The following is a 25,291-nucleotide window of genomic DNA, read 5'->3' on the forward strand; positions in this document are numbered from 1 at the left end:
GAAACATTTGTTATTTAGAAACGAATGTATTTAGTCGTATGTTTGGGACATTTTGAAAAATTAGCACCTGGCAAATTTAACACGAAATGCGAAACAACAATAAAAGGCGATACAATTTGTGAATTCTATACACTTTGCATCGCCCAAGGAACAAGAAAAAAAATTTTTTTCAATATTGGTACTTCACCTCGGCTATAGTTATTTATTTTTTATTTCATCGGACTATATAGAGAGACAAGACCTTGGATAACCCAAAAGGTAGATAATTCTGTAATTGATAATAAATAGAACAAATGAAATTTGACATATTGAGATACTGAAAATGAAAGCTCTGGAATGAGGGTGTAAGGGAAAATAATTCCGTATATGAATATTCGTTTCAGCGCCACCTATGTATGGAAAAATTTGTTATATAAGAAAACAAAAAATCCTCCATAGAAATTGGCCAAACGATAAGGGATATGAAAGCCAATTTCAGCCAGATATACACTGAAACGATAGATTTCGATTGGTATAAAAAATGTTTGCCAAAAAACTTCGCGAATCGGAGTAATGTTCCATATACGAAACAGAAATACCGATACAAGTAGTTGTTATTGATGTAGGTCGGATGGAATTGCAAATGGGCCATATCGGTCCACGGACCCCCAGATTTGGCTTGCGGAGCCTCTTGGATGAGCAAAATTCATCCGATCCGGTTGAAATTTGGTACATGGTGTTAGTATATGGCCTCTAACAGCCATGCAAAAATTGGTCCATATCGAGTATAATTATATGTAGCCCCCATATAAACCAATCCCCATATTTGGCTAACGGAGATTCTAAGAGAAGCAAATTTCATACGAGCTGGCTGAAATTTGGTACATGGTGTTAGTATATGGTCTCTAACAACCATAATGATATATGGCCCCCATATAAACCGATCCCCAGATTTGATCTCCGGAGCCTCATGGATGAGCAAAATTCATCCGATGCGGTTGAAATTTGGTACGTGGTGTTAGTATATGGTCTCTAACAACAATGCAGGAATTGGTCCATATCGGTTCATAATTATATATAGCCCCCATATAAACCCACCTCCAGATATGAGCTCCGGAGCCCCTTGCAAGAGAAAAATTTACCCGATCCGGTAGAAATTTGGTACGTGGTGTTAGTATATGGTATCAAACAACCATGCAAAAATTGGTCTACACCGGTGTTAATTATATATAACCCCCATTTAAACCGACCCCCATATTTGACCTCCGGAGCTCTTGGAGGAACACATTGCGCTAGTATATGGCTGCTAACATCATAAATAAAATCTAGAAATATGAGATTGATTTCCAAAAAAACGAAAAAAGAGACGTTCCCTAAGCTATGACACATTCTCTCTTGTACGATTCTATTAAATGGCGTAATAAAAAATCATTTTTTGTTTCGAATAAAACTCAGGACAAATTTTCACATGCGTCTTACATTATTTAACCCCTCACTATTACGTATGAACATTAAATTTTGTTAGAGCGACATTTCTTTAACGTTATCCTTTTCAAATAACCCTCGATCTTTTAAGGATTAGTTGCCAAAAATACACATTTGACACTATGCTAAGTGCAATCTCACTATGCCATTCATTGTAGACTTTTTGTACTCTATTAACCCCAATAAATCTTGAAAAAAGAAGAAAAGAACATTGTTTTCATCTTTTATATGCATAGAGAGCAATTCATTCATTTTCAGTTTTTAGTTTTAGAACGGGTTCACAATTCAGTCTCTTGACATTTTTATGTGTTTTGTTCATTGTTTTAATCAACCACAAATGAAATAAAACAATAGTTTTGCATTTTGTTATTGTCGACGTTTTGCTTGGTGTACGTCGTTGTCGTCGTCGTTGTCGTATTCAAATCCATTGACAATCTGCGTAGTCTTTTTTTGTTTGTTTGTTTGTTTGGTCGTACGTTATTCATTCTCACTTGAAACCTGATTTCTCGACTATATCTCAGCTCATTCACATTATTTAAAGAACAATAATATCGAGAAATTCGTTTATCATATTTTGTTAATATTTGCATATGAAATTGTCTTTTGAGATGAATGAGAAGGGGTATACATGCAACAAAGAAAAAGCACCGTTTCATAAAACAAAAGTAAAATTTCAAGATGTGTGTTTTTTTTGTGGCGGCATAAGGCGAAAGTGTTTCAGGTTGTTACTCTCTGCCAAAAAAAAATGATGCAAACATTTTTTTACATATTAATTTTTTTAATTTTAAGTTCTAATCATGGAATGTGACATAAAAAATGAAAGCACACATGGAATTTACAAAGACAATTCACATTATTTACTAAACTAAAAAATAACGAGAGTTTTACTTTCACTCAAAAAAAAAAAAATGAAGTGGATCCAAAGGTTTGTATCTTTATTTAAGAATTTTGATAAAAATTTCGATTCAAATATTTTTAAGATAAATTTATCAAATAGAATGAAAGGGAAAATAAATCTGTATATGAAAATTCGTTTCAGAGCCTATATCCTAGCAAAATAAAAAAAATTGGAAGTTGTTCCACAAACATTTCTTTTAAAGCGCATCCCAGAATCCCCCATCAATTTTTTTTACTTCTCATGCAGTCCTTTTAGACAAGTCCACACACATTTCTTTTAAAGCGCATTCCTGGATCCCATATCGATTTTTTTCCACTTCCGATGTTCTTTTGCAAAAAAGGCCACAATGGTCACATTTTTACACCCACCACCATAGAATGGTGACGGGGGTATAATAAGTTTGTCATTCCGTTTGTAACACATCGAAATATCGATTTCCGACCATATAAAGTATTTATATTCTTGATCAGGGAGAAATTCTAAGACGATATAAGCATGTCCGTCTGTCTGTCTGTTGTAATCACGCTACAGCCTTCAATAAATGCGCTATCGTCCTGAAATTTGGCACGGATTCGTCTTTTGTTTGCATGCAGGTCAAGTTCGAAGATGGGCTATATCGGTCAAGTTTTGATATAGTCCCCAAGTTTGATATAGTACCTCCCGATTTGGGGTCTTGGGCTTATAAAAACTGTAGCTTTTATCCAATTTGCCAGAAATTGGAAATCTAGAGGTATTTTAGGACCATCAAAAAGTGTACCGAAAATTGTGCCTATCGGTCCATGTTTTGGTTCTGAATCCGTAGTTTTAATCCAATTTACCTGAAATTTGAAATCTAGAGGTAATCTAGGACCCTAAAGACGTGTGTCGAAAATGGTGAGTACCGGTCCATGTTTTAATATAGCCCCCATATAGACCGATCTCCCGATTTTATTTCTTGGTCTTCTAGAATCCGTAATTTTTACACAATTTACCTGAAATTTGAAATCTAGAGGTACTCTAGGACCCTAAAGCCCCCATATAGACCGATCTCCCGATTTTATTTCTTGGTCTCTAGAATCCGTAATTTTTACCCAATTTACCTGAAATTGGAAATCTAGAGGTATTGTAGGACCATAAGGAGGTGTGCCGGAAATGGTGAGTATCGGTCCATGTTTTGATATAGCCTCCATATAGACCGATCTCCCGATTTTACTTCTTGGGCTTCTACAATCCGTAGTTTTTATCCAATTTGCTTGAAATTGGAAATTTAGAGGTATTCTAGGACCATAAAGGGGTGTGCCGAATATATTGAGTATCGGTACAGTTTTTGATATAGCCCCCTTATAAACCGGCCCTCCGATTTGGGGTCGAGATTCTAGAACTACAATTAAATGTGCTGAATACTGTGTGTATATTTCCATGTTTTGGTATAGCCCCCATTACACCGAACTCCCGATTTAACTCCTAGGGTTTCTAGAAATATTAGTTTTTATCCGATTTGCCACAAACTGAAAATATACTGGCATTTTAGACACATAACAAAGTGTATATGATTTAGTTTTATCGGTCCATTTGGTAAGGCCTCCATATAGACCGATTTCACTTATTGAGGGTATAGAAGGCGCTCTGATCATGAAAATTGCTTGAAACTGAATTCAAAATTTCCAGATTTTACTTCTCATAGTCATTTAAATAATTGGGATGAAAATCCACAGATTATAGATTTTAAATCAAGGCGTTATTTCATCATTTTCTTGCACACTTACAAGAGATTTTTATGATTCCTCTAAAACTCAAACAAAAAATGGTTCTTATAAATTCAGAATCTGATCTGGTCTTCATAGGTAAAATCTTTACATTTATCTGTGGGAAGCGCACTTGTTGAACTGATCTGCTTGGGAAAATGTCTGTCATCAAACCCCCCTGAAATTTTCAAAGGAAACTATTATATTTGATTCATGGTGGTGGGTATTTAAGATTCGGCCCGGCCGAACTTAATACTGTATATACTTTTTCTCTTTCCTATATGCTGCATTACTATGATTCAGAAGATTTATATCAAACGGGGGTTTGTTATGTATATATTCGTATTCGTTTATAATGCATTTTTTCACATAAAGGTAGCGCTGAAACGAATATTAATTTTCGGATTTATTTTCCTTCACTTTCCACATATTCTCTAAATCTTATCCCCACTGGATGGATAATTCAGAAAGAAAATTTCATCGACAGGAATTTTTTGGTATTCGTATATAATCCTGAAACTGTATTAAATTTATAAGGAGTTTTTATTTAAACGTAAGGAATTTATTTTATGTTCTACTTTCTTTAAAAATATAAATGATTGGAATTCTAATAAAATCGATTTGATTAGGACATTTAATTGTTTTGAAATTGTGATAAAATATAGGAAATAAAGTTATTTTTATCAATCAACCTTCTTTATGAACAATTTCAGTCATGAAATTCCAAAGAATATAATCACAAGTCCAATAAGTCATTGTTTTTATTACCAAGTCCATTATACAAAAAAAAAAGAAATAAAGAAATAATACCCCATAGTTTTGCAATACAATCGATGGTGTTAGCTATGTATGGTAGTAGTAGTAGTACTTATGTCTCAAAGCTACCACCATTTCAGTAGCGATTTGTTATCAAATAACAAATGACGTTATCTGATAACGTAAGAAACGATATCTGTATGGATACATATATTGTTCAGGTTATGCATACTTGAAGCAGTAAAAAAAACAAAAACATAAAAAAGAAGATATTGGAGAATGGAGAGAAATATGAGATGCTAGTCGGAATCGGCCATCACAAAATCCAAAGTTGTAAACCTCCATTCCTTCAAACCACATTCTTCGTAGTGTTCAACAAAATGAAGACGAAGTATGTGTGGCAAAAAACAATGCTAAATTACAAGAAAACAGAATCTATGCATTTTTTTTAAACATTCGTAATTAGAAAAATATTTTATTGATATGTGAATAAATTGAAATTCGAATATAATAAGTTTTTTCAATTAAAATTTTAATAGAATTTCAAAATCTATTCAATTAAAAATTTAATGTTTGCAATACATTTTTAATTGAAACAAAAATCAATCACAAACACAAAAATTAATTGTATCAATTATTTTTTTAATTGGAACAATTAATTTTTAATTGGCTTTGGTGATTGATACTATCATTTCTGTGATTAAAAACATTTCAATTAAAAATTTAGTGATTGAAGACAAAAAATATTTTTTTTTGTGAGAATATTACTAATACTTAAAAAAATCGTCGAAAATCGTCGTTTCTACCATCGGGTAGAGGCCTGACAAATCTATTTCTTACTTATATATATGGATGCACATTTTTCCCATTTTGCAGTCTAGAAATTAAATATCTATCTTTTACATATAATTCTGGATGTCCATAATTCCATATGTCCATTTGACAATTGTGGACGCATCTCGAAGAGCACCTTCCACACAATTTGGTAAGCTATATATCTAAAATATGGATCTTTCACATATAAATCTGTAACCCCATCTTTTTTCCACAGAAGTCATGAAGAAATGTCTCTCGAGAAGCAGTGCCTCCACTTTTTCCCAGCCATATATTGAGACTCCCAGACACATTTTGCAATATCCACATGTAACAACTGATAGAAAACTAAAATATCTATGTTTGACGTATAAATCTGGAACCCCATCTGTTTCCATTTGGCCACAATAGTCACCTTTCGTATATAACTCATTTTTTCACAATGGACTGAATAGTCTAAGTGAGTCTGAAATTTATTAATCAGGCTTTTAGGTGTCGCTGAAACGGATTTATTTTCCCTTACGTGCACCGGAACTGTACTAAGATATAAAAAAAACTACACTAGAATGTAGTGAGGAAAAAAAGTTGATGGTTCCAATTTTGAAGCCAAAAATTTATCGTAAATCAGGAAAACGTAATTTAATAGCGAGTCCTTATTCGCGCCAATTATATGCCTTCACACAGAGGGTACGATTCTGGTTTCCACATAGATGTACCATGGGGCTAGAGCGGGGATATAATACTGAAGTTTTGAAAGCAACATTATGACAGGACTCTATGGGAGTTGGCTCATGAGCTTTAGTATTCAATTGACTTTACGTATGAATGTATATAACCCATGTTGGAACAGTTTTTAATGGGAATGTGTGGGTTTTTGAAGGTTTAAAAATAACCCGACGCTGTGTCCGAATTTTGAACTTTTAAAATTGTGGATAGAATAGGTTAGGTGCAGTGACAGCGCGTTATATTAGACACACTTAGACTATCCACAGTCTATTGTGGTACTACAAGAGTTGGCTGATAAGTCCCCGGTCTGACACATAGATGGCGTCGCTAGTATTAAATGCATCGTGTCAAAATTTGACGTCTGTAAGTCAATTAGTTTGTGAGATAGAGCGTCTTTTGTGAAGCAACTTTTGTTATTGTGAAAAAATTGAAAAAAAAGGAATTTCGTGTTTTGATAAAATACTGTTTTTTGACGGGAAAAAATACGGTGGAAGCAAAAACATGGCTTGATAATGACTTTCCGGACTCTGCCCCAGGGAAATCAACAATAATTGATTGGTATGCAAAATTCAAGCGTGGTGAAATGAGCACGGAGGACGGTGAAAGCAGTGGACGCCCGAAAGAGGTGGTTACCGACGAAAACATCAAAAAAAATCCACAAAATGATTTTGAACGACCGTAAAATGAAGTTGATCGAGATAGCAGAGTCCTTAAAGGTATCAAAGGAACGTGTTGGTCATATCATTCATCAATATTTGGATATGCGGAAGCTCTGTGCAAGATGGGTGACCAAAAACAACAACGTGTTGGTGATTCTGAGCGGTGTTTGCAGCTGTTAACTCGTAATACACCCGAGTTTTTCCGTCGATATGTCACAATGGATGAAACATGGCTCCATCACTACACTCCTGAGTCCAATCGACAGTCGGCTGAGTGGACCGCGACCGGTGAACCGTCTCCGAAGCGCGCAAAGTAATGGACTCTGTTTTTTGGGATGCGCATGGAATAATTTTTATCGATTATCTTGAGAAGGGAAAACCATCAACAGTGACTATTATATGGCGTTATTGGAGCGTTTGAAGTTCGAAATCACGGCAAAACGGACCCATATGAAGAAGAAAAAAGTGTTGTTCCACCAAGACAACGCACCGTGCCACAAGTCATTGAGAACGATGGAAAAAATTCATGAATTGGCCTTCGAATTGCTTCCCCACCCACCGTATTCTCCAGATCTGACCCCCAGCGACTTTTTCAGACCTCAAAAGGATGCTCGCAGGGAAAAAATGTGGCTGCAATGAAGAGGTGATCGCCGAAACTGAGGCCTATTTTGAGGCAAAACCGAAGGAGTACTACCAAAATGGTTTCAAAAAATTGGAAGGTCGTTGTCATCGTTGTATCGCTCTTGAAGGGAACTATGTTGAATAATAAAAACGAATTTTGACAACAAAATATATTTTTCTTTGTTAGACCGGGGACTTATCAGCCAACCTGTTAACTTCATTTTTATTATGACTGATGAACGATTTTAGCTTAATGACGGGGATACTCCTCTTTTCATAGCCGAGTCCGAACGACGTTTTACTATGCGGTGAATCACTTAGAGAAGCTTTGAAACACTCAGAAATATCGCTAGCATTGCAGAGAGAGGATAATCTACCACTAAAAAAAGTTTTTGGTATTTGGTCGAAAATGGGAATAAACTCATGATCCTTTCTTTGCAAGTAGGGCATGGTAACCTTTGTATGACGATGGTTCCCTAATTGTCCACTTTAGGCCTGTTTTCTATTATTGGGAGAAGTCCTGTCCTGTGAGGCTATAATGAAATCGTTGCGTTCATCACAAAACTCTTATTCATGACAATCTAAGGCGGACTTGCATTACTCCATGGTTGTTTCCATATGATCATATCGACTATTTATATTATATCAACAAAAAAAATAGATCAATTTCAAAGATCATAAAATATTAGAAACAATTTAGACTCGATCAAGCAGTTTGGGAATATCAAACAACTTGAATACATGATCACGATAAATATGGGAATTCTTTTCAAAAAAATCACAGTTCATCGATGTCATCATATTTTAAAACATTTGTCATCAAACATCAATTATTTCAAAATATCACCACTTAAGACATTTAATGTTAAGTGGATGCTGCCACATCGACCCACTGGTGACTACACACCCTCAATAAGTGTGTCACAGGCCTAATAATGTAAAATAAAAATATATTCGAATATGTTTTTCTTTTTTTTTTTTTTTTTGTTTGTCAATAGCAATGATTTATTATTTCAAAAATATTTCGATCCAAACAAAATACACAAATACCACAAGAAACATGAAATAATATTTCCGATGTATAAAGTGTTGTGTTCAGTGAATAATACCCACATTTCTAGAAATAGAAAACTAGAACAGAACATCAAAAATACATTGAAGAAAAATTATAATATTCGTTTTTATGACCAAGAAACACGAGTGGCAATCGAAACAAATTTGCAGAATAACACAAGCAACATGAAGATTTCGACGAACAGGCTACCACCTAACCGTCATCATCATCGTATTAGAGAAATGGAAAATGTATTCAACAAACACCCAAAACTAACACTTAACGGATTATGTGTTTTTCTCCTCCCCAAACACAAAAGATTACAAAAAATTTTAGGTTTTCTTTATTTTTTTCGGGAACCTAATTAGGTGTTTAAAAATGCTATATATTAACATAGACCCTAAAATGGGAGCAAAATGATATGACACCTTATAAAATAAAATTAAGTTATTATAAAATGTTTAACATTTGGGTGATGAAAAACCCAATGAAAATTGTGTGAAATTCTCCATATTCTGAATAGGAATTGTAACTCAACATCAATTGGTGCTCTTATCAATATTTTTGAATTTTTTAGTAATTTTGTAAAGATAGTTTATTTAAAAATTCCATAAGTTTATCAAATAAAGGCTTTGCACTTTTTTAAAATTTAACAAAGTATAATTTCGGTTTTTTCAAAATTTACCCTTGAATACCTTTGAAATGTCGACATTTTGTTTTTATGTATTTAGAAAATTCTACTTTTGATGTAATGGATTTTACGATTCAGAGTTTAATGAATACGAAAAAGCTAAAAATTATAAGAGAAGGCCTTAGGATAGTCCAAGGATCTCTTGGCGGACCCAAAAATTTCGTACAATGTCTCTTCCTCTAAAGAATTATCTTTACCAGGAGAGAGAACAAAAATATATCTTTCGCATATAGAGCACATTTCTCTCCAGTAGCACTGCCTTCACGTAGGCCATAAAATAATATCCCAAACAAGTTTTGAATTATTCGCTTTTACAAAGATCTATCTCTCACATATAAATCTCAAAATTTATGCCGAAATAAATTCATACAAACATCCCTCTTTTCCTTTGCCACCATCAAATCATCGATTTGAGGTTCAAGTGTGGTTCACTTTGGGTTTAGCGAACTACCTGAAATTATGATAATTGGTTGATAGCTTTGCTACAAGTAGAGGATGCTGATGAGGAATGTGGTAATTCCGAAACGTGCGTCCATCCAACCATCTTGCAGTCTATAAGGCTTTGCCCAAATAAATTTAACAAACATTCTTTTCCTCGGTTGGTTAAGCAACTCTTGTAGTTTAGTCAACACAATGGTTTTAAAGCTGGGATCAAAACAACAAACAAAATTTTATTTCTATAGAAAATTTTGTCAAAATATTATTTCTATAGAAAATTTTGTCAACATTTTATTTCTATAGAAAATGTTGTCAAAATTTTATTTCTATACAAATTTTGTCAAAATTTTATTTCTATACAAAATTTTGTTTCTATAGAACATTTTCTTAAAATTTTGTTTCTATAGAAAATTTTCTTAAAATTTTATTTCTGTAGAAAATTTTGTCAAAATTTTATTTCCATAGAAAATTTTGTCAAAATTTTATTTCTATAGAAAAGTTTGTCAAAAATTTTATTTTTTTATTTTATTTTATATTATAATTCTAAATAAAAATTTATTTCTATGGAAAATTTTGTTAAATTTTTATTTCTATAGAAAATTTTGTCAACATATTATTTCTATAGAAAATTTTATTTCTATAGAAAATTTTGTGAAAATTTTATTTCTATAGAAAATTTTGTCCAAATTTTATTTCTATAGAAAATTTTGTCAAAATTTTATTTCCAAAGAAAATTTTGCCAAAATTTTATTTCTATAGAAAATTTTGCCAAAATTTTATTTCTATAGAAAATTTTGTCAAAATTTTATTTCTATAGAAAATTTTGTTAAAATTTTATTTCTATAGAAAATTTTGTCAAAATTTCATTTCTATGGAAAATTTTGTTAAATTTTTATTTCTATAGAAAATTTTGCCACCATTTTATTTCTATAGAAAATTTTGTCAACATTTTATTTCAATAGAAAATTTTGTCAACATTTTATTTCTATAGAAAATTTAGTCAAAATTTTATTTCTATAGAAAATTTTGTCAACATTTTATATCTATAGAACATTTTCTCAAAATTTTATTTCTATAGAAAATTTTGTCAAATGTTTTATTTCTATAGAAAATTTTGTCAAAATTTTATTTCTATAGAAAATTTTGTCAAAATTTTATTTCTATAGAAAATAAAATTTTCTTCTATAGAAATTTTATTTCTATAGAAAATTTTGTCAAAATTTTATTTCTATAGAACATTTTGTCAAAATTTTATTTCTATTGAAAATTTTGTCAAAATTTTATTTCCATAAGAAATTTTGTCAAAATTTTATTTCTATAAAAAATTTTGTCAAAATTTTATTTCTATTGAAAATTTTGTCATAATTTTATTTCTATAGAAAATTTTGTCTAAATTTTATTTCTATAGAAAATTTTGCCAAAATTTTATTTCTATAGAAAATTTTGTCAAAATTTAATTTCTATAGATAAATTTCACAAAATTTTATTTCCATAGAAAATTTTGTCAAAATTTTATTTCTATAGAACATTTTGTCAAAATTGTATTTCTTTAGAAAATTTTCTTGAAATTTTATTTCTATAGAAAATTTTGTCAAAATTTTATTTCTATAAAAAATTTTGTCAAAATTTTATTTCTATTGAAAATTTTGTCATAATTTTATTTCTATAGAAAATTTTGTCAAAATTTAATTTCTATAGATAATTTTCACAAAATTTAATTTCTATAGATAATTTTCACAAAATTTTATTTCCATAGAAAATTTTGTCAAAATTTAATTTCTATAGATAATTTTCACAAAATTTAATTTCTATAGATAATTTTCACAAAATTTTATTTCCATAGAAAATTTTGTCAAAATTTTATTTCTATAGAACATTTTGTTTTTGAACCATCTTGTTCCTTTCTGGTGACGGTTCGCATCCTCATGAATGAAACAGATTCCTAAGTCTTGCTCATAGGGACCCATCTAAGGACGACTATCCTAGGACATGTTCATTAGAATAAGTCCATGTCATTTCCTACAGTGTAAATTTACCCCGTCAATGACAACACACTAGTGACCGGTCCATTTCTTACATTTGGACCCTAACTGAGACTATTCCATGCACGCCAATGACGAGTTCTATATCGATCCTGGGGTTTATCAATTTCTCGTAGTGTTAAAACAGCGTAAAGATTGCGGGATCACTTTGGTGTAATTCAGATTCCACTTAATTAGAGAATTAAAAGCAAAACTTCTTTCAATTAATTAGCTATCCTCAATTTATTTCCGTACTAGATCTCATTGAGAAGAAAAAATTGAGTAAAAACAGAGACATCTTCTAATCGAATGGCTAAATGGTTGCATCCCAAATGTATTTCACATTTGAAACTAATTAAATAAAATCAATTTGTTCTGGCATCTTAACCTATGTGAATACCTTGGCGAAAGAGAAGCGGGGCACGTTTACAGAGGATGTGAATAGGGAGATAGGTATATGTATCGCGAAGATGAGCCAATGCGAATGACGTGATTATTTTCTTTTTTCTTGGCTTAAAAATGTGCGGCTAATGCGCTGTTGTTGATACGGCCGACAACTGCTACGGTTGGTGATGATTTTGCTTGGCTTCTGGTGTTGCTGTCAATGATGATGATGATGGTGGTGGTGGTTGTGGTATTTGTTATTCCTTTAGTTATTTTCTTTTATTCACGAGATGGATGCAATGGATTTTGGGTCAGACAAATATTAAGGCAAAACATTCTGTCAGTCCCCCGGTTATACAAGCAGATGGAATGAAAGAGGGCCCGTGGTTTACGTTCTGTTGCAGTGAGAAGGAAAATTTGAAGAAAAAAAAACACACACACACATACACGCACTCACACATACTACCGTAGAAATAGCTTTAAATTTATTAGAGGCATTTTAAATGCTCACACCATTCGCACACTCACGCAAAAATACATACGAAAAAATGTAAGAAAATCACTTTATTTTGGCATTATGCCAATTTAGCATGGACACTTATTCATGAATCTCTAGACGTTGGGTCATCTTCCACATCTGTTACTCAAAATATGATGATGTCTCCTTCATATACTACAATTTGAAATATTTTTCCCCTTTTGGGTAGGGAATCTGTTCTAGTTTCGAAAAGAAAATAGAGGAATAATAAATAAGCGAAAACCAAAGGTTTTTTTATCAATTCGAATTAAATGCACCCTCCAAATGGGGATACAGAATTATATTGGTGCTAGATCACATGCGACTTTTTTCTCATTGTGTCTGTGTGTCTGTGCTATTTATGCTGTTAATAGGTGAATTTTTATAAGAGTTGAACAAACATCTTGGCGCCTGAAGAATGTATCTGATCATTTATTTATTTTATTTAATTAGAATTTTTTATGTTGCATATGGAATGACGAAGTATGGTATATCTCACATCGTCCACTAATACTTATTAGCCAGGAAATCTCTCGAATTATTGGAGTAATGGTTTTGGTACTAACAAGTAACGATATCAGTCTGCTAACCAGAGCCCAGATCACATTGACGTGATGAGTCAAACATTAAGGCAACAATCAGAGTCGACCATTTTATTTTTTTTTGGCGCTTTCATATTTTGAATCATATTTGAAAGTCAACTTTGCAATCGGGAAAAATATGACTTGTCGTCTTTTTAAAAATTTTTTTGCATTTTCCCCCATATTGATAAAATCGACTTAATGGCTTTTTCAATATTTTGCAAAAATTGTATTTATGCATCGAATTCAGTTAGCCTATATTACAGAAGTCACCAAGCCAATTTTAGATATTTGTACTTTTAAGTGGCGATCCATTTTTCGAGTTGTTTAATCATAACCTTCTAATAGTCGAAAGGTTGGTTGAAAAGTCGACCTTCAGAGGCCTGGTCACTGTCTGTATTTGGTTATGGACCAATTTTTGTATGGTAACTTATTTATGAATATCAACATCATCTCAGGCTGTTCAGGTGAATTATAAGCATTTAACAACCTCGAGAAGTTAAGTCTGTAGATCGGTTTATATGGGGGTTATATTTAATTATGGACCGGCTTGGAACAATTTTTGTGTGGTTACTTATTGATAAATATCAAAATTATTGAAGACCAAAGAAGCGAAAAATAAGCCTTCAGGACGATCAAGAAGTCAAATCTTTAGATCGGTCTATATGGCGACTATATTCAATTATGGACAGATATAGAAAAATTTTTGCTTACTTAAGGATGAATATCGAAATAAATTCAAACTGATCGAAACATTCAGAAATATCGAGAAGTCATATCTGTTGATCCTTCTATATGGGGGCTATATCTAATTATGGAACGATATGGAGCAATTTTTGTTACAATTTTTTTGGTTTGACTAATGTCACCAAAATATTTCCTATTAAAAAGTTGATTGAATTTGAAAAATTTATCAACTAATACATTAATTGCTAGAAATAACTTTTTTTAATCAAGGTAAAAACATTAAGATAAATTTTTAATTAAAAAATTAATTGATAAAATTAATTCTTTAATCAAACTCGGAAGACTACGCACAATAATTTTTTTTCTGATTCAATAACGAAATTAATTGATCCAATTAATTTTTTAATTGAAATGTCTTAAATCACAGAAATGATAGTATCAATTAAAAAATTAATTGAAAGCCAATTAATTGATCTAATTAAAAAATTAATTGATATTATTAATTTTTGTGATTGGTTTTTGTTTCAATTAAAAAATTTGTTGAATCAATTAAACTTTTAATTGAATCTTTTTTAAGTCAATTAAAATTTTAATTGGATAAATTTTCGTGAAATTTTTTCTGTGTTAGTCAGTTTAAAAAGTGATGGATTTTTTTTAATTATTAATTAAAAATTTATTTCAAAAAATTTAATCAAACTAAAAACACAAAGCCAGTTCAGAAATTAATTGAAAATAGTTAAGTTTTTAAGTAAAAAATTAATTGAGTTTTGCAATTAACATTAATTAAATTTTTATTTGAATTAATTAAAAAATTAATTGAAATTTGTTAATGAAATCAATTAATTATACCCTGCGCCACACTGTGGAACAGGGTATTATAAGTTTGTGCATATGTTTGTAACACCCAGGAGGAGACGAGATAGACACATGGTGTCTTTGGCAATAATGCTCAGGGTGGGTCCCTGAGTCGATATAACCATGTCCGTCTGTCCGCCCGTCCGTCCGTCCGTCTGTCTGTGAACACATTTTTGTGATCAAAGTCTAGGTCGCAATTTAAGTCCAATCGCCTTCAAATTTGGCACATGTTCCTAATTTGGGACAGAATAGAACCCTATTGATTTTGGAAGAAATCGGTTCAGATTTAGATATAGCTCCCATATATATTTTTCGCCCGGTATGCACTAATATGGACCCAGCAGCCAGAGTTTTATACCGATGTGCTTGAAATTTTGTACAAACATAACACTTAGTCGTATAGTCAAGTGTGCAAAATTTGACTGAAATCGGTTCAGATTTAGATATAGCTCCCATATATATCTTTCGCCCGATATGGACTTATATGGCCCCAGAAGCCAGATTTTTGGCCGAATTTGGTTGAAATTTTGCACTAGGAGTACAATTAGCAGTATAGTCATGTGTGCAAAATTTGATTGAAATCGGTTCAGATTTAGATATAGCTCCCATATATAACTTACGCCCGATATGGGCTAATATGGTCCTAAAAGCCAGAGTTTTGGCAAAATTTGGTTGAAATTTTGCACAGGGAGTAGATTTAGCATTGTAGCTATATGTGCCAAATTTGGTTGAAATCGATTCAGATTTAGATATAGCTCCCATATATATCTTTCGCCCGATATGCACTTATATGGACCCAGAAGCCAGAGTTTTATCCCGATTAGCTTGCAATTTTGCACAAGGAGTACAATGTGTGCCAAATTTGATTGAAATCGGTCCAGATTTAGATATAGCTCCCATATATATCTTTCGTCCGATTTGGACTTATATGGCCTCAAAAGCCAAAGTTTTGCCCTGACTTGCTTCAAATTTTTTCACAAGGAGTACGTTTAATAGAATCGGTAATTGTACCAAATTCGGTTGAAATTGGTTCAGATTTAGATATAGCTCCCGTATATATTTTTCGCCCGATTTTCACTCATATAACCACAGATGCCAATTTTTAACTCCGATTTAGATGAAATTTTGCACAGGGAGTAGAATTAGCATTCTAGCTATGCGTGAAATCGGTTCAGATTTAGATATAGCTCCCATGTATATGTTTTTCTGATTTCGACAAAAATGGTCAAAATACCAACATGTTCCTTATTAAATCGCCACTGCTTAGTCGAAAAGTTGTAAAAATTACTCTAATATAAATAAACTTTTGCGAAGTTTCCTTAAAATTGCTTCAGATTTAAATGTTTGCCATATTTCTTTACTAAAATTGTGTTCCACCCTAGTGCATTAGCCAACTTACATTTTGAGTCTATAGATTTTGTAAAAGTCTATCAAATTCTGTCCAAATCGAGTGATATTTAAATGTATGTATTTCGGACAAACCTTTATATATAGCACCCAACACATTTGACGGATGTGATATGGTATCGAAAATGTAAATCTACAAAGTGGTGCAGGGTATAATATAGTCGGCCCCGCCCGACTTTAGACTTTCCTTACTTGTTTTTTAATTAAGTATTTTTTATGCCCTATTAACACTGTGGTTGTTACTATCAATTTTGTGATTGAAGACAGTTCAATTAACCCTTTCACTACCGAAATAAACCTAATGATAAAAACTTTTATTTTTCTTCTGTTTTTACTTGTACTAACAGCATGTAGAACAAAAATTTTCATTTTGAAAACCTACCTCAATTACTTCAAGAGCTATATGAGCTTGCTCTGAAAACTTGGACATCAGTTGTGAAAGGGTTAACCAATTATTGGATCAATTAATTTCGTGATTGAATCAGAAAAAAAAATTTGTCTGTAAAGATGAATATCGGCATCATTTCAAACGGATCGGGTTAAAGGTGAGCAGGACTCTCAAAAAGTAAATTCTTTGGATCGGGGTCATATTTGTGCGTTTGGTTACTTCAAGATGAGTACCGACATCTGTTTCCAAATTTAATTTCTGAACAATAAGCCTACAGGAGGACCAAGTTATCAAATCTTATAGTGGGTTATATAGGCCTATATAACTATGGATCGATTTAGGCCGATTTTTGTATGGTTACTTGGAGATGAATATAGACTTCATTTTCCGAATTTCTATATTGTTGCCTGGAGGTGAATATCGACATCACTTTCCAAATTTCAGATGGATGGAATGAAAAATAAGCCATAATATATTCAGTATCCCGACTAGCCGCTAGGCATTAGGCTATAGCCGCTAAGCATTCGGCTATAGATAATCGAGATCCATTCTGATCAACTCCTTATATTTTTGGTTATTTGTATTAGTTTTGGTCATGTCTATACACCATTCAGAAATGTTATTGATAGTAATTCGTGCGACTTCACATTCAATTGAGTATTCATTTTAACAAAAATCTAATTGTCCAAAATGAATTTTTATAATCAACAGTTCGAGAAAAGTCAATTTGTTAATTGACCCCTAAAAACCTTAAAGATATATTTGATTCATATGTTAAGCGAACATTTCTCGGTCATATATTTGTATTCTATGATAGTAACAATTAAATCAATTGATTTAAAATAGAATCACCTATCAGGGAGCTAAGGTATAAGAATTTTATATTAATGAAATTCTTATGACCACAAAGAGCAGAGCATATTTTTAGAATTTTATTTATCGTCCACTTTTTATACCATGCGCCACACTGTGGAACAGGGTATTATAAGTTAGTGCATATGTTTGCAACACCCAGAAGGTGGCGAGATAGACACATAGTGTCTTTGGCAATAATGCTCAGGATGGGTCCCTGAGTCGATCTAGTCATGTCCGTCTGTCTGTCAGTGAACACATTTTTGTCATCAAAGTCTAGGTCTCAGTTTTAGTCCAATCGACTTCATATTTGGCACAAGTTTCGGTTTTGGGTCAGAATAGAACCCTATTGATTTTGGAAGAAATCGGTTTAGATTTAGATATAGCTCCCATATATATCTTTCGCCCGATATGCACGTATATGGCCGTAGAAGCCATAGTTTTTACTTAATTTGCTTGAATATTTGTACGAGGAGAACAATTTGTACTATAGTCAAGTATGCACAATTTTATTGAAATCGGTTCAGATTTAGATATAGCTCCCATATATATCATTCCCCCGATATGCGCCTATTTGTCCCCTGAAGCCAGAGTTTTATCCCAAGGTGGTTGAAATTTTGCACATGGAAAACTAGTAGTTCTGTAGTCAACTATGCCAAATTTTATTTTGCACTGGCAGTAGAATTAGGGTTGTTGATGTGCATGCTAATTTTGGTTGAAATCGGTTCAGATTTAGGTATAGCTTCCATATATATCTTTCGTCCGATTTTCCGTAATATGAACACAGAGGTCAAAGTTGTAATTCAATTTTGCACAGGGAGTAAAATTAACATTATAGCTATGCATGCCTAATTTTGTTTAAATCGGTTCAGATTTAGATATAGCTTCCATATATATGTTTTTCCGATCTGAGCAAAAATTGCCAAAATACCCACAATTTCCTCATAAAATCTCCAATGCTAAGTCGAAAACTTGTAAAAATGCCTCCAGTTTTCCTATAATTCTTATACTCGACCGATATATCATAAATACATGTTTGTGAAGTTGTCTCAAAATTGGTTTAGATTTAAACTTCACCACTACTGTGGTACAGGGTATAATAAGTTTGTGCATTTGTATGTAACGCCAAGAAGGAGTAATCATAGACCAACCTTTTAGTATACGGATCGGCTTAGAATTAAATTCTGAGTCGATTTAGCGATGTCCGTCTGTCTGTCCGTCTGTTGTATTTTTGTGTGCAAAGTACAGCTCGCAGTTTTAGTCCGATTGTCCTAAAATTTGGTATAGGGTCCTGTTTCGGCTCAAAGGTTAGATTAAAGTGGCAGCCCGATTAAGATTCAGGCTCACTTAGACTATTCAGTCCATTGTGATAACGATCCCTATTGATTTTGGAAATAATCGGTTCAGATTTAGATATAGCTGCCATATATATTTTTCACCGATCTGGTCATAATTGGCGTGTATATCAACCGATCTTCCTCAAATTTCGTACATCCGAATATTTTATGAGTCTCGAAAAACTTGCAAAATATCAGCCAAATCGGTTCGGATTTAGATATAGCTCTCATATATAGTTTTCGCCCGATTTACCCTCAATTGCCCACAGAGGCCAATTTTTTGCTCCGATTTAGTTGAAATTTTGCATAGGGAGTAGAATTAGCATTGTAACTATGCGTGCCAAATTTGGTTGAAATCGGTTCAGATTTCGATATATCTCCCATATATAGCTTTCGCCCGATTTACACTCATATGACCACAGAGGCCAATTTGTAACTCCGATTTAGTTGAAATTTTGCAGAGGGTGTAGAATTAGCATTGTAGCTATGCTTGCCAAATTTGCTTGACATCGGTTCAGATTTAGATATAGCTCCCATATATATGTTTTTTTTTGATTTCGACAAAAATGTTCAAAATACCAACATTTTCCTTGTAAAATCGCCACTGCTTAGTCGAAAAGTTGTAAAAATGACTCTAATTTTCCTAAACTTCTAATACATATATATCGAGCGATAAGTCATAAATAAACTTTTGCGAAGTTTCCTTAAAATTGCTTCAGATTTAAATGTTTCCCATATTTTTTTAGTAACATTGTGTTCCATCCTAGTGCATTAGCCGACATAAATTTCTATAGATTTTGTAGAAGTCTATCAAATTCTGTCCAGATTGAGTGATATTTAAATGTATGTATTTGGGGCAAACCTTTATATATAGCCCCCAACACGTTTGACGAATGTGATATGGTATCGAAAATTTAGATCTACTAAGTGGTGCAGGGTATAATATAGTCGGCCCCGCCCGACTTTAGACTTTCCTTACTTGTTTTTTACACACATTGTGTTCCACCCCTGGACATTGCCGTCTAAAATTTTAGGTCTAAAGATTTTGTATACGTCTAACAACTATGATTTTCTTTTTAATTTATTATTATTGAAGTCTAACAACTTTTTGTCCAGATCGGGTCAGATTTAAATATATCGATATGGGAACATACACACTTATACATAGCGCATAACACATTTAGAAAGAGGTGCAGGGTATAATATAGTCGGCCCCGCCCGACTTTAGACTTTTCTTACTTGTTAATATTAAGAATGTGAAACAGATTCTTAGGACAGAATACAAGATAGTCCTACACAAGATACTCTTACAAATAACAATTGTAATTGGTGGATGTATCGTCCTTACCGATTCGAAATACTTTCATATGCAGAACAAAATGTTCCTGAATAGAATCCACAGGTGGAATACGCTACCCACCGATGCTCATGACCGACCACAGGCGGCACACATCTCTCTTATCTATGAGTGATACGCAATTTGGTGTTTAGCTCAATGACGAGGTGGCTTCTTTTCAAGTGTGAGTCGGAATGTCCTTTTTTATAGAACTTTCTTCTTTGAAACAATAAGATATGTCACCTCTAAAATATGTCATCAAATTGTAACTATTGTTGGAAAGAGTGTCCAGTTTCTGACAAATACACCATTATGGTTTGATCTATATGTTATCAGTGTAGGAAACATATAAAAAGTCTGGTAATTTAAACATAATAATATAATTTGAAGGGTTAAGAGCTTCGATGTCGTAGCTTTATCCTCGCTTATGCCTACAATTTACTTATAAGTATAAATATGAAATAAAAAAAAATAAATAATAATATAATGGATTTTTGCAATTTTTCATTCCCAGGGAATGATTCCCTTAAAATTTCGACCACAATTTCATCCCACTGATGGGCACATTAAACACTATACTCTCTACATATAGAATTTTTTAACTCACCTCTTCTAAAACTGCTATCGTTTGACGGCATTCCGGCATTCGAGATGCAAATGTTGATGTGGTTGGCGAATTGTAATCATCTCGAGTTTCTTCCACAAACTCCGCAATATTTATAAGTGCAGGAGGCATTTTTCTTTTCAAGTAGATGAATGTACCCTTGGCACACTCCTTAGTATATTGGGTTGGGAATTTCTAATTCCTCCACCGCGGGGTGTCCAGTGCTCTATACTATACACAAGTTAATATGTGATGGTGTAGTTGTTGTCCTTGATCTACACTAATATACGATCTTCGAAAATTCAGCTGGCGACAATAATGATACAGAATTATACCAAAGGAAGGCGCGATTGAGAAATTTAAAACAGCTGTCTAACACAAGCGATACAACAGGACAAAGGATGTTAATATACACGGACACACACACACACACAAGCATGCAAAGTTATAACGACCCGAGAATAAATAGGAAGGGTTTATTAGAACACAATGTACACAGTAGACCAATCAATTCAGACGTAATGTTTTTTTTTTTGTTCAATTATGGATGTCTCACACTCTTGAGTATAACAATAGGCAGTTGTTGTTGTTGTTGTTGTTGTTTATAACTAAAATATCCTGCTTGAGGTATAGTTGCGATTTGAGTTTACAACTCAACAAATATAAATATAATACGGTGATGTTGGATGTGATGTGGTAATTTTTAATTAATTCACAATTTTAATTCACTTTGGCCATCAGATAGCCATAGACATTTTACTTAAAAATCCTCTTTCTTGTGCATTATTGTTGTAATTATTTGTTTATTGTAATAACCAAGATTCTGCCTAGAATCACCACCAAAGTATGCCTAATTTTATATTTTATTTGAACTTCATTAAATAATCCACATTATTATGGATGGCAATGGCAATAAAGGTAATCATTTTCGACAGGAAGGGTTGTTTATCATTGTTTGTAATTTATTATACTACTCAACTCAATGGTTAAAAAAGTAATTATGAATTTCGCATTGCATAGATGATTTTTCCACTTATTGACAATTTTGCAGATCAAAAGCATTCACTATTATACTACAATAACACTTTAGTATGTTTTTTCTTCTTTTTTTCTTAATTTTATTTTACTTTCTTGGCCAAAGCCAGAAGCGTTGTTGTTGTTGATTGGTGTTTGTAGCAACACCCATTTTTTGCCTCTACTTCTCGCAAAGAATTAAACAATTTTGGCATTTTTGTTCTGCTATATTTTAATTGAATGGCCACTCACTTATGCGAAAATCACTTGACACTCTATTATTATGTTTTACACATTTCTGTTTCTTTTGATATTACTGCGTTTTTCGGAAACAACCACTTCATACATCGAGACTTTTGATATTACTTCTTCTTTCACCCCATCCAAATTCAAAAGTGTTCCATTGAGACTGGGCAACAAAGCCAAGGCAAATAGAATATGTCCAACGGCGTCATAATACACATTGCAACGGCTTTGTTGAAATGAATGGAGCGTAAATATTAATAGAGAATCACTAAATTGAAACGTCATTCTAACTAGAAGTTTATCCGGACTAGACATATGCCAGATGTTAGCCACACTATAAGATATGTACGACGACATCGACTCTGAGACTTTTTAATGAGAGCGATAATGAGTCGAGCAGACTATAAGTTTTTCCGGACGGAATGACTGTGTTCGTAAAGAATCTTACAGTGTGGCCAATCGATTCGAAATGTCGGCGATTACTAAATAATCGGTAAATGTGTTATCGATCCCATAAACAATCTGCAATATCGATTATGTCTTCGAGCATAACTTATAGTGTGGCAAATATTTGGGATATGTGCGACACGAACACTAGGCCTGTTTTCTTTTTGCACTGGATACAACATTTGTATGGGCTATCCAGAACATCGTTGCACTGGTGTTCTATCCAGAACATCTCATCAGTGCAAGTCGCGCCGATCTTGCCAGATTGTGTTTTGATAAAGTGACGCTTCATCGATTCACAATAGCGCTTTATTATGACTAATTTATCGAAAAACATGAAATTCAAAGTGGTATAGTGTCATAAATAATCGCACCAGTAAAATTTATTACTAATTGGAGCATTTCATACATTAAAAATGCAAGATTTCACTTCTCTTCTGTGATTGTCATAGACTAAGAAAATATAGAGACATACCTTGATAATTCACCATGGTTTTGTTTATTTGCAGTGCGCAGTCATTCCACTCAATTGCGCAGTCAAGTGACTCAATTTATTTTTGGAAAACGAGAATAACCGTATAAATTAGTCAATTTGCATTACAAAAAAGGTGTGGATGAATAGTATTTTATAAACTTTCACAATATTTGGTGTTTCAACGAGAGAACAAAGAAAAGAAAACAAATTAAAGCCAAATTAAAAAATCACTCAATTGCAGACGAAAAAGAGCCATCTACGGTGTGCAGACAAACTACAGCGCTGTGAATTCACTTGAGATGTCTATACCTTCCTTGGTCTATGTGATTGTTTTTAAACAGCTGATGACAGTGTTGTATATTTTTGGAGCTGTCCTGGATAAACGAGTACTCTGTTTTCTTTTAGTCCTTCACGGCTAAAGGCCGGTATGCACCTCTAGCGAAATTTTCGGTAGCAAAAATTCATTTAAGTCTACAACAAAAAAACAGGGCTGTGTACACAAATTTTAATCCAGCTAATCGCTTTTAAAAGTTGTTAATATATGTTCCAAATATTCCTCAAATAAATTGTTTATTATTTACAGACCTTTTAACACTTTTACGCACACATGAACATGTGCCAAATTTGAAGGCGATTGGACTTAAATTGCGACCTAGACTTTGATCACAAAAATGTGTTCACAGACAGACGGACGGACGGACGGACGGAGGGACGGACGGAGGGACGGACGGAGGGACGGACGGAGGGACGGACGGGCGGACAGACGGACATGGTTATATCGACTCAGGGACCCACCCTGAGCATTATTGCCAAAGACACCATTTGTCTATCTCATCTCTTTCTGGGTGTTACAAACATATGCACTAAATTATAATACCCTGTTCCACAGTGTGGCGCAGGGTATAATTAATTGATTTCATTAACAATTTTCAATTATTTTTATACCCTCCACCATAGGTGCTCGTGTCGAACATATCCCATATATTAGACACATTATAAATTAAGTCCGAAGACATAATCGATACTGCTGCATGCCCATGGGATCGATAACACATTTGCCGATTATTTAGTCATCGCTGACAAGTCGTATTGATTCGACACACTGTAAGATTCTTTACAAATACCGACATTCCGTCCGGAATAACTAATAGTCTGTAAAGTGCATTACAGGCATTATCGTCCGGATAAACATATAGTGTGAACGACGCACAAGATACTTTATGCGCCGTTTCGACTATAGTTTATCCGGACGTAATGTCTGTGCTTGTAAAGATCGCGTTCGCGTACATGTATGCCTATTTTAGCGTAGAGAGTAACATCTATCCGTACTCTCTTTCAAGTTTTTACCATAGATCATATACCGATATAGATGGTTCAACCATGTCAAATTATGTTGGACAGTTTCGAAGATTAAGAATAAACAAAGGAGATAAGAGCACCGATAAATAAATATATATTCATGTGTCCACAAAAAATTGTAACCAAAACCGCGCAAATGCGAAATGTAATATGAACAGCTGAGCTCTTTACGAAAAACACCAAAGTAAATGCCGTAAAATTAATGTTTCGTACTGACTCTTTACGAAAAAGTCAAAACGAAATGTCAGAAAATCAATATTTGACCCATTTTTCCGTAGAAATATGAATCATCTATCTGACTCTATTGTTTATGGGTGTTACTGGATAATTTTTATTTGCAAAGTATGCAAACAGGCCTATTAATGTTTTGGTCTGTTCTTTCGGGGCAAGGCGTTAATGCGCTTTAAGGTGGGTATTAAGTTCGAGTTTAGCCGCTAATTTTCACTAAAGTGAAAACTAAATGAGTAAAATACGTCATAAAATTATACATATTTGTCGCAGATTTCATTATAACTTGATGGGGAATATCCCAAAGCAAATTTTCACAAAGTTTATATTCCTTCAAATGGATTATTAAAGAAAAGTAATCGTGAAAAAATTACGATTTTAGCGGCTAAACTCGAACTTAATACCCACCTTTACAGACTATCAGTTATTCCGGACGGAATGTCGGTGTTTGTAAAGAATCTTATAGTGTGTCGGATCGATACGACTTGTCGGCGATGACTAAATAATCGGTAAATGTGTTATCGATCCCATAAACATGCAGCAGTATCGATTATGCCTTCGGACTTAACTTATAATGTGCACAATATATGGGATATGTTCGACGCGAGCACTGTCGTCCGGAATAACTGATTGTCTGTAAAGCGCATAATACAAAGAAACATAATGATTAAAAGCGACTATTATCGATAACGAGTTAAGATATTTCGAT

General features: G+C 33.2%; 1 protein-coding gene across 3 annotated transcripts in view; it reads right to left on the reverse strand.

The window, feature by feature from the left end:
• Asap (ArfGAP domain of ASAP) overlaps positions 1 to 22,209 on the reverse strand; it is a 104,021-nt gene extending 81,812 nt beyond the window's left edge. Inside the window, exons 1-2 of one of the 3 annotated variants that reach the window (XM_075308769.1) lie at positions 21,370 to 22,209; positions 20,817 to 21,119 (exon numbers count right to left, since the gene is read on the reverse strand). In XM_075308769.1, the coding sequence (XP_075164884.1) occupies positions 20,817 to 20,945 (129 nt within the window). In that variant the 5' untranslated portion in view covers positions 20,946 to 21,119; positions 21,370 to 22,209. Of the gene's footprint in view, positions 1 to 20,816 lie in introns of all 3 variants that reach the window. The other 2 variants (XM_075308770.1, XM_075308771.1) reach the window with 2 other exon arrangements.
• Between the last annotated feature and the right edge of the window lie 3,082 nt (positions 22,210 to 25,291).

Source organism: Haematobia irritans, chromosome 5 (genome assembly GCF_050003625.1).
Source record: "Haematobia irritans isolate KBUSLIRL chromosome 5, ASM5000362v1, whole genome shotgun sequence".
In the NCBI taxonomy this organism is placed as follows: domain Eukaryota; kingdom Metazoa; phylum Arthropoda; class Insecta; order Diptera; family Muscidae; genus Haematobia; species Haematobia irritans.